The 19557-nt window shown below is 44.0% G+C and overlaps 1 protein-coding gene across 9 annotated transcripts in view; it reads left to right on the top strand.

The window, feature by feature from the left end:
• The window catches only part of arhgap21a (Rho GTPase activating protein 21a), a 78224-nt gene that overhangs the window by 55099 nt on the left and 3568 nt on the right, over window positions 1-19557 (top strand). For 5 of the 9 annotated variants that reach the window (XM_079361764.1, XM_079361763.1, XM_079361762.1 and 2 more), the window contains 19 exons: window positions 256-310; window positions 3002-3025; window positions 4405-6370; window positions 10368-10514; window positions 10619-10721; window positions 10891-10927; window positions 11895-12014; window positions 12362-12661; window positions 13877-13941; window positions 14061-14212; window positions 15045-15175; window positions 15285-15443; window positions 15705-15783; window positions 15905-15978; window positions 16120-16209; window positions 16290-16415; window positions 16504-16545; window positions 16720-16825; window positions 19336-19367. In XM_079361764.1, coding sequence (XP_079217890.1) covers window positions 256-310; window positions 3002-3025; window positions 4405-6370; window positions 10368-10514; window positions 10619-10721; window positions 10891-10927; window positions 11895-12014; window positions 12362-12661; window positions 13877-13941; window positions 14061-14212; window positions 15045-15175; window positions 15285-15443; window positions 15705-15783; window positions 15905-15978; window positions 16120-16209; window positions 16290-16415; window positions 16504-16545; window positions 16720-16825; window positions 19336-19367 — 3808 coding nt within the window. Of the gene's footprint in view, window positions 1-255; window positions 311-331; window positions 2613-3001; window positions 3026-4404; window positions 6371-10367; window positions 10515-10618; window positions 10722-10890; window positions 10928-11894; window positions 12015-12361; window positions 12662-13876; window positions 13942-14060; window positions 14213-15044; window positions 15176-15284; window positions 15444-15704; window positions 15784-15904; window positions 15979-16119; window positions 16210-16289; window positions 16416-16503; window positions 16546-16719; window positions 16826-19335; window positions 19368-19557 lie in introns of those variants that run through there. The other 4 variants (XM_079361765.1, XM_079361760.1, XM_079361761.1 and 1 more) reach the window with 3 other exon arrangements.

The following is a 19557-nucleotide window of genomic DNA, read 5'->3' as shown; positions in this document are numbered from 1 at the left end:
CTCAACTGACTTTCTCTGCACTCACAACACATCCAATAATCTCTGATGCAACGTTTCACTTTTCCAGAGCTAAACATTTCCTCATCATGTGTAACATTTAGTCACACTTCAGCTATTAAAGGTTAAAGTTAAAAAGTTCAACTCTCCCCACGAAGAAGCGGCAACGCTTTGAGATTTATTTATTTTTAAATTTTTCCTGCTGAAACAGTTTCTCTTCTTCTTACGTTCACTCTCTCCCCCCGTCTCCTCCCTCAGCGATGCCTCACTGGAACTCTGTGTGATGCCAAAGGATGAGGACATTCTGCAGCTGGTAAGCATTCAGTCATCAGTAAATATTGCAAGTCTGCTTGAAAATGAACCGTTTTTGTTTAGTTAATACCAAACCGTACAAATTAGATTAATAATCATTCCCAGATTTAATACCAGATTTGTCGAAGTTTAGTCTTATTAGAATTACAGTGTTTTGTTTTCTTCATCCTCACCGTGACGGGCATGTATTGGCCGTGTCTAATTTGTTTAAACTCCAAGTAAACATTAACTTTAAAGTGACACTTCTTGGTTTTATGGGGGAGAGAGTTGATCAAGATATTCATCCAGTTCATTTGGTTGATAACAACTTCCCTGTTAGGTCACTTAACAGAGAAATAACTCCACGCCCTATCTTTACTTTCCTGTACACAGGTTAAACTACCATATACAACTTTTTTTTATTGATCAGCGTCTATGTTGGCGGCAGGTGTGTTTTTGAAGAGCCGGGTTAATCGTTCTCTCAGTGCGTTTGGGCGTAAGGCTGAGATAAAACCTTTAGGATCAAGAAATGAAACCAGACGTCGCTCTAATGGAGAAGATCATATAAAGCCTCAGTCTGACTGACTGAATGACAAACTTATCTGATAAGCTTCTTGTTGCTCCAGTGTTGATTGAACCTTAAGTGTTTGATTGGACTTGAAGGATTATTACCACTACGGTACGATGGTTCAAGATGAAACACAAATATGTCTTTGGTTTATGGGTAACAAACAACAAGAAGAAAAAAATGCAGCATTGAAAGGCGCACACTTACGCCCTGAGTACGGTACGGCGCGCCCAACCGTGTTTAAAAAGATTACTGCAGGGATCATTTCTGAGTATTTGTCAAAGAGTGTTTACTTAGTTTATCCTAAAGGTTTGAAATATGTTAACGAAGCGGCCTGATGTGTTGACACTTTTCTTTAGGCTCAGGTTTACACATGCGAGAACGCAAGGAGGCCTCTGGGTGAAAGCGACGATCATTCCTGTCGGTGTACTTCTGCTCTCTTGATTATCAAGATTGATTCATGGGTTTATGGTGGGCTAATAAGTAATAATGATTTTTTTTTTAAAAAGGACTTCAGTGAGAAAACAACTAAAAGAAGGAGAAGCGCTAACCTTCACAGCCCCCCACATCGATGAGCTCATCGATGCAAAACAACCAGCCCACGCCGTCCGTCAAGGTCCAGAGCCCCACAGACGATAAAAAAAATAATAAAATCAGCGCCTGGCCACCTCAAATCAGTCGTCACACGTTATTCACTTCTCTTTGAGAAATTCTCTCTCGGAGCAGAGAACTGAGTCAGATCTCACTGTGTTGCTAAATTCCACACATAGCTTGTTAGCTTGGCCGCAGCTCACCAAAAAGCCACAGAAACTCGCTTTTGGCACTTTGGAACGAACCCGAGCGCTCACAAGGCCGAGGGATTTGAATGGAGCAGTTAGCTGTTGTTTTGTTATTGAAGGGAAAAATTCATTAGCAATTCAATTCAATGTCAGATGTGCCAAGTTGGGTTTGTTTTCTGCTCACGGATCTGTGAAGTCCAGCTGCCATGAGACAGATTTAATGGGTTTTACTGGCGCATAATGTTGCAAGAAACATGTGTATCAAAGAGCAAATGAAAAGACATGAAAACAAGATGTGATTAAAGCAGCATATGTTTCTATTTTCTTTATGATTAAATTTGATTTCTTTCAGTATTTCAACAATTAGATTGCTCAAAATTCGTGTAAGAATAAAACAAATGAACAATTCCATTAAGGGTATTTACTGATACGCCTCTTAAGGCTGCTACGTTTGGCCCTTTTTTTCTCATTTAAGCAAAAATAAAGATACTCAAAAAAGAAATACTTGGTTTTTCACGTGCGGTGTACAAAATTAAGTTATTGGTCCAGAGATTAGAATAACATCATTTCATCCAAGTTGTTTCAGCAGAGGAGGCAAAAGTCCTTAGATTATCAGCGTCTGGTTTTAAATGTGTTCTTGTTTGTCTGTTTTTCTGTTTCTGGAGTCACTGATCCCACTCCCACTAGCAGAGGGAGTGCAGCTGCAGTCAGCTGACTCCTCTCTCAGCTCGCTGTTTACAGGAGGCGAGTAAGTAAGTAAGTAAGTGAGTGAGCGAGTGAGTGAGGGAGGAAGCCAGCGCAGCTCAGGCAGGCACGCTGCAATGCTCCCCCAAAAGGCGAGCGTATGATGAAGCGAAATGTCGAACAGATGAGCGGGATGCTGGCAGAGAGGAGGAAAGAGGCTAGGAGAGAGAGTGTGTGTTCGCTGAAGTGCTCCAGAAACCAGAGAGGGGGAGGGGAGGTACCACAGCAAGCAGGTGAGAGTGACAGAGCAAAGGAAAGAAATGCTGAGTGTAGAGAGAGAGAGAGAGAGAGAGAGAGCCAGCTGAAACCAGCTCACTGTATTTTGACAGCAGCTATGTTGTGAGTAGAGGAAAATAATGGGGATGAAGAGGAACCCTGAGGATATTCAGGTCTGAGAAGGATGTATTTTAACTCTATTCTTCTTTCTACCACTCCTCCTGACTGATGCTTCTGTTCAGCGTTTCCAAAGCAGAATGTATTTTTTTTATCCTGTGCTGAAGTCTTGGAAGTTGCCTGTGTCACCTCCGTCTGAGACCTCTTCATACCTTTTTGCTCACCTGCCTTCTTCTCTTTATTCTCTTTTTTCCTCCTTGCTTGCACTTCTCTCACACGTGGACTGCAGTTTTCGAGAGATATCACTGCTCTGGTAAGAAGGTTAAACTCATCTCTTCCCCTCACACTTCCCATGACATGTTGCACCACCTTTTAAGTTTGTATGTTCACTCGTCGAAGCTGGCAAGTCCCTAAAATTACCTAATATACTTCCTCTACTTCTCTCTGTTTGTACAGTGCTTGTGGTTTGTGCTGGTATCGCTTTCATTTTCCTGAGTCACAGGTTAAGAGAACAATGTGCTCTGTACTTTCCGTGTTGAGGAAATTGGTTTGACTGTATGACTTATGCAAATCCAGAGGGAGCCATCCACCGGCACACTTACTCCTGTAGCTGAAGTGCAATTGTAATCTGACACCCCAGGTAGAGTGCTATCGATTAAAGTCCAACACCACGACTCTCTCCCTTTCATTTTCCCAAGAGCTTGTGCGCTGAAGGGATGTGTAGTGTTCGATGCCAGCAGGAGTTTCTTCCCTGAAGCAGCCCGTGGTGATCGTTCGCTTGACAGACAGCAGGCTTAAATCAAGAGACATTTGAAGATGTTTCTCTTCTAGTTTTAATCAAGGAAAGTACTGCAGTTGCTACAGTAAGGGTATAGTTGTGGAGCCATGCTGACAGAAGTCACGTTAGCTGCCAAACGCAGACAGAGGCGTCCCCCGTTTACCCTCACCTCATGCCTCAGGTCACCCTCTCCAGTACCAAAGGTGGGTAAGCCCCTGAAAGCTTAATCCCCAATTCTGGCTCCATGGGGTTATTGTGTTCTTTCCAGCATTCTCTTCCTACTTATTCGCCTGTCTGGCTCTTCAACAACTATTGTTTCTCAGGACCGCTAATTTGTTTCATTGCATGCTGCATTTTTGCTTTTCAGTCTCCTTGGAAAAGATTGAGAAACTGTGAACAAAGTGTTGTTTGATTTGGAGCGGGCTGGAGCTCTGTTTCTACTTTTAGCATGCTGCTGTTTTATTTTTATATACAAGCTGAAACCAGTTGTCACTTATTCTCTGGGGGAATGCAGTAACAGTGTTTACTTTGCTGATAATCTCATCAGTTTACTCAAAGACTCTTGTCAGTAAATGACTTCTATATTCTCTCTCTGCTTTCAAGATGCCAGGAAACACATTAGCGTGGTGTAGTTACGGTGTAATAGAAAATAAATTTGTAATTGGTTGCTTAAAAAGAAATATAGAGGAAGATGAAGTCATAGTTGAAGTATGGCAACAAAAATGTGTCATGTAGCAACGGAAGAGGTTGTCCTTAACAGGTTTGCAGTACTCCCTGTTCTGTGTTTTGTAGGCGTCTTAGGTATCCGCTCCATGGTACGGTGTGATGTTCTCAAGGGGTTTAATGTGATCTATTTAAGAGCTATAACCTCTCACCAAACGTAAGTGACATAATGTCCTGTAATCTCTCTACAGGCGTATTCCCAGGATGCATACCTCAAAGGAAATGAGGCATACAGCGGAAATGCCCAAAACATCCCAGAGCCCCCTCCTATATGCTACCCACGGATAGAAGTGAAGGCTGCGGGCATGGCTCAAGCGTCAGAGCCTGCCACAGTAAGTGAGACCTCCAGAGGGCCAGCTCATGGACCGGAAAGACGAGGAGCGGCCACAGAAAAGAGCTACAGGGTGGAAATCCCTGTTCCGCCATCTCCTCCACCCCAACAGACTGTGGTTTGTGTCTGTAATGAGAATGTCAGGACAGTTGCCATGCCTCCTGATCCAGTAGATAGGGGGTCCCGGGTGGCTCGGGTTGGTCCCAGCCACAGGACAGAAGAAAACCGATACAGTCCTACAGCGGATTCAGGCTCAACTAGACCCAGGCCACATATTCCCTCAATACCTGGGGGCGCACAATTCCAATACCCCTCTTCCCATCCGAAAGTAACCCCAGTCTACTCGCCTTCCTCAAGTTCTCGACCCGGCCCAATCTATCCTGACACCTTTTCGCCACATGTACGAGCACCTCTTACCCCTGCCTCACCAGACACCTTTTCCTCTGCCATTTCACCAAGCGCCAACCACTACTCACCCTCTCCAACAACACCATCAACATCTCCTCACCAGAACATTGACTGGAAGAACTACACCACCTATAAGGACTATATTGACTCGAAGAGGCTACATACATACGGCTGCCGCACGATCCAGGAGCGCTTGGACAGCTTGCGTGCAGCTGCCAATTCCTCATCAGCGTATGCTCAGCAACGTCAACCGCCTCCCCCAAGCACAAGTCAAAGAGGGGTGCCAGTCTTTCAGGGCAGACGGAGAAGCACCTCCAATGACCGTGGGGTGGATGCGAGCATCCAGGGTTCTGCATTGACTCCATTACGTAGCGCCTCCCAAGAGAGGCTTGGGGGTGGAACAGAGAGGACAATACCAATCAGGAATTGGCCTCGAAGTGCGTCAGAGGATGCTCTGCCTTTCTCAAGCCCCACAGGAGTCACCAAAGCTCGGGCCCGGTCTTGTGACTTCCTGGGGCATCAACCTGGAGAGCCAGGTGGGGTGTTCTTTGGCGAAGGAGCAGGGTTGGAGGAAAGGCTGCTGACTTGCCAGATCGAGGATGCCAGAAGTAGCAGGCCAGGAGCAGGTCTGAGAGCTTTACCTCACATTAACAGGAGTCTCAGTGGTCAGGAACCAGAGGTTCGTAGAAGTGGATTATCTAACTCTACTTTAGCTGCTCCTGTGTTTACTAAAAGTACGACAGATTCTGTTCTGCCATCAAGGACAGACAGTGTAATTTTGAGACCATCACGTTTGCCTGTCAAGAACTCAATCTCAGACCTCTCGCCTGCCTTGTCCTCCACCAAAACCAAGGACCCTCCTAAAGACCAAAGAGCTAACATCATGGGCAACCACCTGGGTTACCAACCCCCCCTGCAACTTCAGTTCAGAAGCAGGGCTGACAGTCTGAAATTGGAGAGCAGGTCTGAGGCTGGCTTGGCAGCCCGATCTTCCTCTTGCTCTGGTCCTTCTTCTAAACTGCCCATTCAGAGACAACTACAAGGTCTAGCTGTTGCCTCTCCTTCTGGTTCCACCACTACCAATGGAGCTGTGACCCAAAAGCCAAAAGCAAATGCCCCCGTACGGACTAACGGCAGTCTTTCAGAGGGTGTAGAAGGACTAGATGCAACAGTTGTTGTCCTCAGAAGAGACAAAAACTCTGGAACTCCTCACATCCGACCTCCGTCCTACGTGCTAGCTGTTAATGACAACCATAGAGGAATGACGCATAAGTCTCCACCGTTGGTGAAGGCAGGCTCTGCAGATGCAGCTATGTGCTGGATGTCTAATGACATGCATCAAAGAAGGCTTGGAGACACACGACAAAAGTCTGGCTCCAACAACCTTGATGACTCCCTGGATTCTATACCCTTCATAGGTAAGACTGCATTATACTCTGTCCTACCACCCTCCTTTTTGAGCTCCTCCTGTTTCTATAGCAACAGCAGTGACAGGGTAGTCGTGTGAAGAAAAGACACAGCTTGTGTTTGTGTGAGTGGAAAAGTATGTTTATGCATGAAAGCTTGGTGGACTGGATTCACACCCTGTTTTTTTATGGAAATGTGGCTGAGAAGCATAACACAAGTATGTCATAATAACTCAAACAGAGACTGGGCTCAGACCATGTAATTATGACCAGACCTGCCATGAAGCACTGAATAAGAGCATCAAAATGCTTGGCCTGATTTTAATCTTGTTAGCATATTAATCTGAAGCTTTCATGTAAATGAGGAAAGGCTGTGGATGCAAATCAGGAAACTTTGCACTATTTTTAGGGAGAGCGTCTGCTCAAATTGTTGAGCTGCTTGTGCTGAAGGTAAAATTCCTTTTTAATGCATGAAAAAAGTTTGTCAGAATTTGGAAAGAAATAGAGAAGGACAAGTTTCAAGTCTCAAACAATAGCATGTTGTTTTGTATCTGCTCTGAAACTTGTATTCACCGGAATGGAAAAAAGTAGGGGATTCCAAGCTCTGTATACAATGAGAGAAAATTGGGCGTTACTTTTGTAAGGTTTATTATTTCTATTGTGAAATTCTATCCAGGGTTTTTCTGCTATTATACCTCTAGCAATAACAGGAGAATATAACTCGCTGCTGCAAAATAGGGGGTGTGTATCAGTAGCTAAAGTGTATATTTAGCATGTGGAGGCAGTTATCTGTGATGCTATTCTGGGCTTGCAAGGTGTAACTGGAGGGTTTTTATGGTACGTTCACTGTGAGGTGTATACCTTGCAAAGACGATGGCATATCTTGTGTCTTTTTTTCCATTTCGTAACCCCAAAGCTCCCTTAAGCTTTCTAAGTGTTGGCATTCATTTACAAAAATGCATTGAAAATCAAGTGTAAGGCCTACTTATTACACTACAAGGAAATCCATTGTGTCTAAATGTCATCTCTGTGGATCGTCACAAGTTATAGTTCTGTTATTAGTAACAGGAAATACCCCAGTAATTTCATCGCTCGTCTGAAAAAACAAAACAAAAAAAGTCCCGGGGTTTGAGGAAAGTGTCATGAATACATATTAGTAGTGTTATAACCTTAGCAGGATTAAACAAACATGTTTTTAAATGCTCGCAGAAATCGGGTCCTCCTGGCATTTTGAACTCAGGATGACATCGAGCCAGGTGTGCGGTTATGTGACGGCGTGACACAGTACTGCAGGCAACATGACATACTCAAAACACCCTTTGGCACCCGAGTAAGACAACACCAGAAAAATAAAGTCAACAAGTTCACACAAACACACACAACTCAGTACACTCTCCAGTCTCCACCCACTACCTGAAGTGTCTCGAATGTCCCTCAGTGTAGTAAAGCAAGAGAAACCCAATAGCAGTGTCCTAATAGAGTGTGACATAACAGAAAAATAAGAGCATTCCTGCAGCAATCTGCTTCAATTGGATTTCATATTACAGTCCAAACAATGAGTGGAACAACTGCCGATTGTTCGGTGCTGAGAATAGATTGCATTTGGTGCTGCTAAAGCACATGCAAAATGTCACGTCCCCCCCCCCCCGGTTTATAATGAGCAGAAAGCCTGCGTTGTTTTTTTTTCCATTAGAAACTGAAATCATGACAGAAGCGCGTCATGTGAGTGTAACGGAGCTCTGTATTAACTTGTTTGTTTGTGTCATTCTACATCTTAATTCCAACTTATTGGCTGATGTAACCCAACAGGCTTGAACTTGACCTTGCAGTCGCGTTTGAATCCACATAAGTGACTCATCACCGACCAATGAGAGCAGCTCTTTTGCTTCACTGTGGCCCACATCCTGCAGGGGATAAACTTAATATGCATCTACTTCCAGGTCTTTTGCTCAATGTTAACACAATCCATTTCCACCTGTCTTCCTTTAGATTAAGAATGTAATGAAATAAAAAGGTTTCTCAGTCTTTTTTTTTCTTTTCTTTTTTTTTTCACATTTTTGATGCTTTAGTTTGGCACTCTCTTAAAATGGTAGGTTGGCATTTCAGATACATTTTGAGGGTCTGAAGGTTGATATTACTCTCTCCCTGGACGACAGAGAAACTGGGCATAGAGACTGGAAGCAGCCAACAATATACAGTCAGAGGATTACATGACAAGCTCTTAAATGTAACCGATATGTTTGTTCATATGCTGAAAAATGCTCTGAAAGGATCATATCAGACTTTTCCCTCGGAGTTTATTTTCACAGCACTGACGAAATCCTGTGAAGGAGAGCTGCTACCATGAGTTGATCTAAATGTGCAGCCTCTAATATACGCTGCTTTGTGGTCCACTTGGTGGTCTGTTGGGTTTGACATTTAAAGACGTCACCCTGGACTTCACAAGCTCAGAGACATTTTCACTATTTAGCAGTATTGCATTGATCAAATGACAAATTGGTCATCTTGGAAGCAGAGGCAGATGCATCTGTCAGTTCCAGCCCTGCTTGAATGTCTTTTGCAGAGAAGACAACCATTTCCTCCTGTGAGCTCAGAATCAAGTAAAAACTATGCGAGTTGTATGACCGTGATGTTATCTCCATCTTAACAAAAAAAAAAGGAAAAGGCATCGTTTGCTGAATGTGCAACTGCTCGTTTTAATATTCCTGGATCCTGATTTCTACCAGTGACATCCCCTGAAGAATAAATAGGAATTGAACACGTCAGACATCCCTGACTGTCGCACAGTTTCCCAGAAACTGGATTGGAAGTGATTATAGATGAAATGGGCATCTCGTCTGGGTTGGCAGAAACGAGCGTTGCAGCGTCCTGGGAGAAGTCTTTGAGGTTGTGTGTGTGTGTGTGTGTGTGGGTGTGTGTGTGGGTGTGTGGGGGGGGACTTCACAGCAGTGCTCTGTACACATCTAACAAGCTGATCAGATGTTTCATATTAAGTTCATATCAGGAAGATTTGCATCAGTGCTCTGCAACTTTGAGGAATGTAATCATGTAGATCTGTCTTTGCCCCAGTTCTTTGTAAGGATATAAAGTTCACTCACAGTGACAGTTACATTTCATGGCATGCGTTCAGGACGATTAGAATTTGAGCCAAAGTACGTATCGAAACACATAAACACACAAACTGTTTTGAGCAGTGTTAAAAATGTTGTTTTTCTTCAGGTCTTATTTATTCTAAAGTCTTGCTGTAGTGCTGACTTCCTGCCCCAGCCGGGCCGTAGATACGAGTCATTTATTAATGTGCAGGGTTGTTTTTTAGGGCTTGCTGATATTGCATATCAGATGTTATGACACTGTCTGGTCTGTAATGATGTAATGTTGGCTTGGTATTTGAAGGTGAAGGTGTGTACCAGCTTTATCACATCAGAAACACCTATCTACCGTCTGTCTGCAGTCACAGAGCTCTTTATGGCCGGCGGCAGCTGAAAAGTTTCCCCAGCTGGAGATAGCAGAGATGAATTCGACTTTTGTTTTTGGTTCATTTAAATGACACTTTTACATCTCCTGTTTGCAGATGACACGTGAACACAGGCTGAAGATTTACAGCCGTGTCCTGTCTGACCCCTGACTTAAAGCTTTCTGTCTTTAAACACAGAACATTATTATCATGCTTTCAGATTGACCAAATGTTCAGTCATTTTTTAAATAGTTGCTCCTTCATCCAAGACGGAGGTAGACAACAGCAGGCTTAACATTTCCAGACAGTGAATTTAGATTTTATTGGCTTAAATGAAAACAGTTACTGTCAGATTGGATCACTTAAAGCATTTAGCATGATAGCTTATGAAGCTAGATAATTCAGTTAGGTCTATGAGTCTGTGGCTGATCATGTAATCTGTTCTGCTGACCCTTTTTTTAAAAAAAAAGAGAGAAGCAGGTCAAAGAGGTCTCTTATCTGTTTGGTTCATTTAGCTAACAGTCTGTTTGAAGCGTTTCCTGTTTCTGTCCTCAGATGAACCATCAAGTCCCAGTGTGGATCTGGATAGTTCCCTCGCCCCGGCCTGTTCTGTCATATCTGGAGCACCCATCATCACCACCATACCGCCCAGCCCCACCTCGCCGTCGCCTTTCATTCGACGCCAACTGTCCCACGACCAAGGTATGTCCGCGTCGAAGCAGCAAACCGAGCCTCGGCTGATTACTCGACTTGAACCGTACGGTTTGATGAAAGTTATAAATAATTGTTCAACCCTTTCTTAATAGATTCTCTCCGTCTCACAATTATTGAGTCAGATTCTGGTACGAAATCTGAGCGGTCCAAGTCATACGATGAAGGCCTGGATAACTACCGGGAAGAAAGCAGAGGGTAAGTTAGACGCACTCTAGTGTCATCACAAACATTTAAACCTGTTTGAATGACTTATTTAGTCGATGTTCTGTCTTTGTTTTTCAAACACTTTCATCATGCTGTGTTGCTCTTCTCAGAATCCTCTCAGCTCTGTCATTATTAAAATATTTCTTCATCTTCAATGTAGGAGGTCCTTAATACCTGGCTTGAAAAACCTCAGGAAGGTGAGTCAAATCCTCGACATCTTATCAGACAATTCTGTTTGTTCTGTGCCAGCTGTGCTCACATGCCATCAGAGTTTCCTGCTCCGAGGTTTATCGGCTCACACCCTGAAGATAAGACATCTTCCAGTGAAAATATGATTGATATGGATAAGTGATTAGTCGGTGAATCATTGATTTAAAATGTAGGAACCTGTTTTTAGAGTTTGCTATCTCTGTACAGTCACACCATCCTATTCAAAATTCCAGTGCAACTCTTATCACAACACGCGCGACAACCGGAAGTCCAAAATCCTGAAGTCTGCTTGAAGCAGCTGAAGACCCAAACACACCACATTAAAAATTATTCATTATTATTAATTAATTATTTACAGCCTGGTTCACAAACGAAATGAGTAGCTGATGTTGTGTACGGGGGAGCTTTTTGATAAAGGATAGGAGTTATTCACAATAAGGGGCGTCGCTAACCTGATTGACAGGCGGACGCGATGTAACAGTACGTCAGGAGGCTACAAACCCGCCTAAGCTTTTTTTCAGCCAATCGTGTCGTGCCCTGCTGGCCATTAGAAGAATGAAGGATTTAGAAAATTATTTTATGGCCAAAGTTTTCAAGGTGAGAGGCCACAGCAACGTTTTACATCATAACAGTAATTTTACGAATGTGAAATCAGTGGATGGTTTTTTTTTTGGGCTCAAAAACATAAGTAAGTGTTTGACCTAATGCTCAAGTTTCTTGGCATGAGAAACATTAGAAATAAGACACAATATTTTCACCTCATGATTGTTGAAAGTACAGAAAAAAGGAATATTTTTGTGCATTAATTACACTTAGTTTTGGTGTTGGAGCAAAGCAGCTTGGAGGAAGTTGGAGAATACGATAACTTCAAGCTGTCCGTTTGCACTTGCACCTGGAGCCTTTTCTTTTTCTTTTTTTTCTTTTCTTCATATGTTCCTTTTTTACCCCCGACAGGCTGCAGACCGATCATCTGAAGACTCGGGGTCCAGGAGGGGTTCCTCTTCAGACATCTTCTGCGACGCCACCAAGGAGGGTTTGCTGCATTTTAAGCAGCTGAATACAGACAAGAGCAAGGTGAGAACCGTCTCTTCATCCGTGACATCAAACAGCTCGCTGAGTGACACACACAGCATGTTTGCGTTACGTGACCTACTGTAGAACTTGGCTCACAAACAGGACGAAGGCTGCCCTTGTTTCCAGAGTCTGACCTGCATATGTTGTACTGTTAGATTCACCTGTCTGACCAGTTTACACCCATACCTGTCTTTGACCTCCTTGTTTGAGGCCTCACATTGTCCCCCCCTCCAGGCAGTGATTATGTGTAACTTTTCCCAACAATAAGAACATTTACAGAAAGATAGCACTTTAATCCCTTCTATTTTACCTTAAACTCGCCTCTTACCTGTGACCTCTTTCTGCAGCGTGTCGGAGGGGGGATGCGTCCGTGGAAACAGATGTACGCCGTGTTGAGGGGCCACTACCTCTGCCTGTATAAAGACAAAAAAGAGGGGCAGGCTCACGCCAACTGCCAAGCCGTAGAAGAGCCCGTGTCCATCAGCATCAAGGCGTGTCTGATCGACATCTCGTACAGCGACACGAAGCGCAAGAACGTGCTGCGGCTGACGACGTCCGACTGTGAGTACCTGTTTCAGGCGGAGGACCGGGAGGACATGCTGGCCTGGATCCGAGTCATACAGGAGAACAGCAACCTGGATGAGGAGGTAACAATAGTTGTGAAGTCAAAACATAAAGCTGAGCACTTTCACAAAGAGATGAATAGAGGTGGAGTTGATGTGTGATGAATAGATAGAGGCAGAGTAAGGGTGAGAAGGAAGTCAAGAAAATAAAAGAAAAGACTCGCTTCATCACTTCATCATCACGACATCACGACAATTTACGAAGAGCTTTTAAAGTATCTTCTTTGTTTGGTGCAAAGACATCTCTAAAAACAATAAGTGTAACCAAACGATCCTTTCTGAGTTCTTCTTTTGTTGGGGCTTTTATTTCTTCATTGAAAGACAAGACAGTGAATAGAGTCGAAAATCAGACAGAGAGAGAGAGAGACTCTTTAACATTCAGGATTCAAACACAGGCCGTCTGCTTTGAGGGCTTCAGCCTCTGGTCACTCGGCATGCAGACCGACCACCAGGCCACTGAACCTTTTTTCTGACCCCATTAGAATGAGAAAGCGGGAATAGTTGAGGAACTTAAAACGTTGTTTTCATCTGATCTGGTTTAACGTATTGGATTAGAATTTGAGCCAAAGTACGTATCGAAACACATAAACACACAAACTGTTTTGAGCAGTGTTAAAAATGTTGTTTTTCTTCAGGTCTTATTTATTCTAAAGTCTTGCTGTAGTGCTGACTTCCTGCCCCAGCCGGGCCGTAGATACGAGTCATTTATTTATACGCAATTTCAAATTCACAATAAGACCTTTAGATTCAAAGAAATTCTCTCCAATGTGGAAATACGTTTTGGTCCAGTTCTCCAGAAATACAAGCACCAATAAATCCAGAGTACAAACAACAGATCATTTCATGATTGTAAAAAAAAAAAACAGATTCAAACTTTTCCAACAGTCGAATAAAAACTGGTTTGTTGTGTAAAAGAACCAAACCCATTACAAACGTCCCGTCATTCAACACATGATCATTTATTGGATTTATTCCACTACATGGTCACTCATCAGAGTCGAGTCTCCATCCATAAGCTCATCTTTCCCTCATTTTACGACCTTACTGTTCATCCATACGGTGGCATTCCAATGCTCTTACCTGTGTCACCTGAGAGCAGCAGCAGCTTGTGTAAAGATCTGTTATGGCCTGTAAAGGGTGGGCTGAAGGGGGGGCCGCTGCACCTGATAACCTATTGTGTCCTCTGTCCTGCTCTGCTCCTCTTTCCTTCCTTCCTTCCTCTTTTCTGTCTTTTTTTAGAACGCTGTCTTCACCAGCCATGACCTCATCAGCAGGAAGATCAAGGAGTACAACACCTTGATGAGGTAAATGAAAAGGGAGGGGACACACACCCCCCCCACCCCCACCCCACTCCACCCCGGAGAGCTGCTATCATAGTTAGCCCTGATTGGAGATCTCATTTTGTGCTTTACGCCTCAAACAGCCCGACCGGCAGCAAGACGGAGCCGTCACCTCGAACCTCACGCCAGTCTCTGAGCATCAGACAGACGCTGCTGGGAGGGAAAGGAGAGACCAAAGCCACAAGTCCACACTCACCCAAACAACCCGAGCAGGAGAGGAAGAACATGCACAAAGGTGGGAAACTCAATTCACTGAACTTTTGATTGTCTGCGACTTCAGATGGATTTTTATTTGATTTGATTTGTATTTATTTTTTTGCAGAACCATCAAAAGGTCTTTCACTCAAACATCTCATTGTTTTCCTTGAGGTGTCTTGTTTGAGATTGTGTTTTTGATGGGTCCTCTTGTAAAAAGGTTTTTAATCTCAATAAAACTTTCAAATGTAAAATGAAGGTCAAATAAAAACACAAAAAGGTGACATCGGGCTTTACGGTGACGATAGAAATAATAAACATGGCCAAGTATGAATTACTGAACACATGCAAGAATTATTCATTCAACAGAGAACCTTAGAACCTTAAGAGAGATTTAAATGTGAACAATGACAGATTAACTATGGCCAATCTTTCCTGACCACTCTTTGGTTTTTAACCCTGAACCAGAGGTTACTATCAGACCTCTGCTGGAGGATCTCAAGCTCTTTATGAACATGTGAATCAGTAACGTAGTTATGAATCAAATACTCAACAAGCTAGAAGAGAAATATATAACAGGGTCGAAGTGGTCCAGTTCAAATCTCATCTGATGGGGTCCAGGAGGTCCCTGCTGCTGTTGCTTGTTAATCTGTTGACGCACTGCTGTTTTATAGATCTTATCTTTGCTTTAATCCTTTGCTCATAGTTTAGCACCAAACACTAAGTCAAATCCTTGGACTGTGTCAGACTGTGATGAATGCATACAGGTGAAGAACACAGAGAAGTGGGACAGCCGCGCTCTCTGAAGTTGTCAAACGACTCACACTTGTGCGTTCTCATTGTACTGATTCTTTTGCGCCGTGCGCCCACAGATGACACCAGCCCTCCCAAGGATAAAGGGACGTGGAGGAAGCTGGTGAGGAAGCCTTTCGAGAAGAAGCCGTCTCCTGGAGTCACGTTCGGAGTGAGGCTGGACGACTGTCCTCCCGCACAGACCAACAAGGTGACTTTTCTAAAAGCACGATTTTAAACATGTCAGACAGGGTTTTTTTTCTTTTCCACATTTTCTTCATCATGCTTACAGACTTCCTACATTTCCTCTTGTGTTCCAGTTTGTGCCTCTGATCGTGGAGGTTTGCTGTAAGCTGGTGGAGGAGAGGGGACTGGAGTACACAGGCATCTACAGAGTCCCAGGGAACAATGCTGCAATCTCCAACATGCAGGAGGAGCTCAACAACAAGGGCATGAACGATATCAATGTCCAGGACGATGTGAGTGTCCCTTTATCGATCCATGTGGCTATAATTAAAACTCAAAGTGGAGTGTCAGGTTCTGCAGGGCTCCTGTCCTTGACGTGTTAGGAAAGAATGCAGATGTGTGTACAAAGCAGAAACGTGCATTTCCAAGAGTTTGAACTATTGCATCCTGATGGTGTAACAAAAATACAGCTCTTTAATTATTCTGCCTTTGCTTAATAATCACTGTATAATAATAATGTTTCCATCTTCACCTCTCGTCTCATGTTTTTGCAGAAATGGAGGGACCTCAACGTGATCAGCAGTTTGCTCAAATCCTTCTTCCGTAAACTTCCAGAGCCGTTATTCACCAATGGTAGGGCGTTGTTGTTTTTTAAACAGCGTGCATGCCATCTAGTGGACAAAAATGAGAATTACAACCCTGCAGAAAAATCCTGTGTTGATCCTGAGGCCTTTCTTCATTTGTTTTTTTGCAGATAGGTACGCAGACTTTATAGAGGCTAACAGAACAGAGGATCCAGTGGAGAGACTCAAAGTGCTCAAGAGGCTGGTGAGTCTCTTTTTTTTTTTTTTGCACTGTAAGCTCTTAAAATCCTGTTCAAAGTCAACAAAGAGTATTCATAGTTTACAGTTTAGGTCATAGTTCAAAAAGAGAAAACACTCATATGTGTCTGTTTCTTTCTTCCTCCAGCTCCGTGAGCTGCCCGATCATCATTATGAGACTATGAAGTTTCTCTCGTGCCATTTGAAAACTGTGGCTGAAAACTCGGAGAAGAATAAGGTGTGTGCCTGAGAAAACGCGTCGTCTTAGCCTTCCACTTTTCTTTCAGAGTGTAATTCAAAACTGTGTGTGTTTGTCAGATGGAGCCGAGGAATCTGGCCATCGTGTTCGGTCCAACGCTGGTGCGAACCACAGAGGACAACATGACCCACATGGTGACGCACATGCCCGATCAGTACAGGATAGTCGAGGCCCTAATCCAAAATGTAAACATCAGATCTTCCACTGATATGAGTTTATCTCTCACTCAATACCAGACTTAAAAACAGAGACTGACGTTTGAATGTTTTTTAGTACGACTGGTTCTTCACTGAAGATGGAGACAGAGATCCAGTGGTGAGTTCAGCCATCACTGCTGTTAAATGTGTTCTTACTTTTTTTTTTCCTTCGCATTAAAAAAACAACAGTAAGGGTTAGGGTTAGGGTTTTTTTTTTTTTTTTTTCGCTCTTCAGAGTCTTAAATGTCTTTGTGGTTCTGCTCCTCACTGTGTCACACTCGCTTCCCTACAGACCGTGTCGCAGGACGAGAGCGCGGTCGAGTCGCAGCCCGTCCCCAACATCGACCACCTGCTCACTAACATCGGCCGTACGACCACGTCGCAGGGTGAAGTATCAGGTAACGTGCTGTCTTTGGCAGACCGACTCTTGGGTGGGTTTTTTTACCTTTCTCTGCCCTCTTTCTGCTGAACGACAACCAGTGTGTGTGTGTGTGAGTGTGTGTGTGTGTGTGTGTCTCTGAACTAGTAACAGATGTTGATGATAACGCTGCTTCTTCCCTCAGACTAAGCTTCCCCTTCTGCTTCTTTGGCTGGTGCCACTAGATAGAAATGTCTATGGCCAAACCATGAGTCCAAGCGCCTGTGCGGGTTTCAGTGTGCAATCTATCTGCACCTCGGTGCGATAAATTGTTACACTTCTTCATTTTGCTTTCAAAACAATTAGCCCCCTGTCGGTTTCTGATCGATTTAAAAAAGTCTTTTTTTAATCATCCCTCTGCCCTTTAATTTCCCGTTTGCCTCGTCCCGCTCCCCCTTTTTGTCCCGCCTCCTGTTGCACTAATACGGCATGTTGTTTCCCACGTCACAAATAGATGTTTTTACAGTGAAAGGCGACCTCTGATTCCTCTGTCTCTAGTGAGGCTCTGTCGGGTGTCCTAAAGGCTTTCCCAGCATTCACACATACTGATCTTGACACAGGCCAAGTGGGCGGAGTCTATCACACCATGATGACACTGATGGACTCTGTAGTGTCCGTGATGGACAGCTGGAACTGTAGGAAGAAGGAGGATTGTTGCCCGCAGTGTAGCTGCCTAGTCTGCAGGAACCCGCAGGTCTTTTGAGAGCGAGAAAAAGCCAAAGAGAGAAAAAACAAAAACAGGAAAAAAAAAAAGAAACCGTGACGGAGAAGTGGGGAAGCGAAGCGGCTACACGGTACTGTACAGCGTCCGGTGTTGTATCAGAGTTTACCTAACACAGGCCGGTGCTACTGTCTGAAAGGCTCTCCGCTGTCTCTCCTCACTGTCCTGCAAGCTTGCCAACAGGAGAGATAGCATGGTATGGTTTCTACGTCTCCAGTCACTGTGCACCTGCATATCGTGCCATCATGTGATTGTAAAGGGGTGTATAGGGGGGCTCGGCTATGTCACAACAACAAAAACAAACAAGAGCAAATTTTAGCTGGAAATGAAGGAGGACATGAATAGATGTGATTCCGAGCAGGTGAGGACTGATTATAGGTTTTCCTTGCTGACACACTCTCTCTCTCTCATGTAGTGTCCCCTCTTCTCATATAGCTAGCCCCTCTGTGACCCCCCTGTCACTTCACTTGTACTCTTTTTTTTTTTCTTTTTTTTTGGTTTCTTCCATAGTCATCACTGTGTCACTGTTGTCATGGCAGCTCACGTCACCTCTCATCACTTTGTCAAACAGCATCACAATTACAGTCTGTGGAGGTCGGCTTCAGGTGTCACACTGTTTAGAGTGAGCGACACGACCTCTGACCTCTGACCAGACGTAGTTCATATTAAACCATGTCCTGTGCTCACTGCCTTTATACTTCACTGGACAGCTTCACCCCATGCCAGATATTTTAGACGTTGAGGTAAAACAGTCTGAGACGGGATCATTGAACCACACATCAGCTGACTTAGTGTCACTGATTTATTCTTCAACTGAAGGATTTCTACTGAACACGGTCGCAGCACTATGATAATTAACTCGATCATTCCTGGTACATCTGCAGAGTTCAAACTTTAAAGTCTTCTTATTAAGATATTGTAGTTTAGGGTGCTGAGAAGTCAGTGCGAGCGCCACATATACAGTACAGAGGGTACAATCCTCCAGGTGGACCGCCCGGGTTCGAATCTGACCAGAGGTTTCCCCCCTCTCTCTCTCTCTCTCTCTCTCTCTCTCTCTCCCCCCCTCTCTCTCTCTCTCTTTGTCTCTCTCTCTCTCTCTCTCTCTCTCTCTCTCTCTCTCTCTCTCTCTCTCTCTCTCTGTTTCTCTCTCCCCCCCCCCTCTCTCTCTCTCTCTCTCTTTGTCTCTCTCTCTCTCTCTCTCTGTTTCTCTCTCTCTCTTGACAAAGAAATGAAAATGCATTGACTCAACTTTTAGCTCGTTTAGGTTCCATCTGAAGCTGGAGGCGATTTTCACATCAGGCTGAAAGTCGATGGAAGTTTATAAATGTCCCCTCTTAGAGAAAAACTAACACAAAGCCTTTGTGTGTCATGTTTCTGATGATACACGAGGGTTCATGTCTGCACACCTTCATCAAATCAAACCCCATCAGTGTGTTGCATGGTTCTTTCTCTGCCTCACTGTCGGGCTGCTGTTCAGTGTTCTCGCTGTGTTTGTTGCTGAAGTTGCACTCAGCACTCGTGTTTGTCCGGTGGGGGGGATGGGGGGGGGGGGCAGCTCCTCTGTCCGTGTGTGAAGCATGTTGTCTGCTCATGTCTGCGCTCACTCCTCATCAGTCTGTCCTGTGTGTTTTCACTCCTCATCAACATGGATCTTTTTTTTCCTTTTCTCTCCCTGATTCATCTTCCCGTGTTGCACCTCAGAGATGTGTTTTATTTAATCTGTTATCAAAAGCAGCTAATTCTCCTGTTTTTCTTTTTTTTACCCGCAGATTCACCAACCAGTGACTCGGCTAAATCAAAGGTGAGTGTTTGGTGTCCTCTCAGGCTCCTGCTAGTGTAGGATGACAGGAGGTAGGTTACGAGCAGAAGAGATTTCCTCCATCCGCACCCGTTTAAAAAAAGGCATTAAATTCACATATTGTAATTCTTAATTAAAGGGCTGCTTCACAAAAAAAAAAAAAAAAAAAAGATTGCCTTTGGTTTTTATCGAG

This window comes from Symphodus melops (assembly GCF_947650265.1).
Source record: "Symphodus melops genome assembly, chromosome: 14".
Taxonomy (NCBI): Eukaryota; Metazoa; Chordata; class Actinopteri; order Labriformes; family Labridae; genus Symphodus; species Symphodus melops.
The sequence above is the reverse complement of the archived record's forward strand: the minus strand, read 5'-3'. Positions and strand labels throughout refer to the sequence as shown.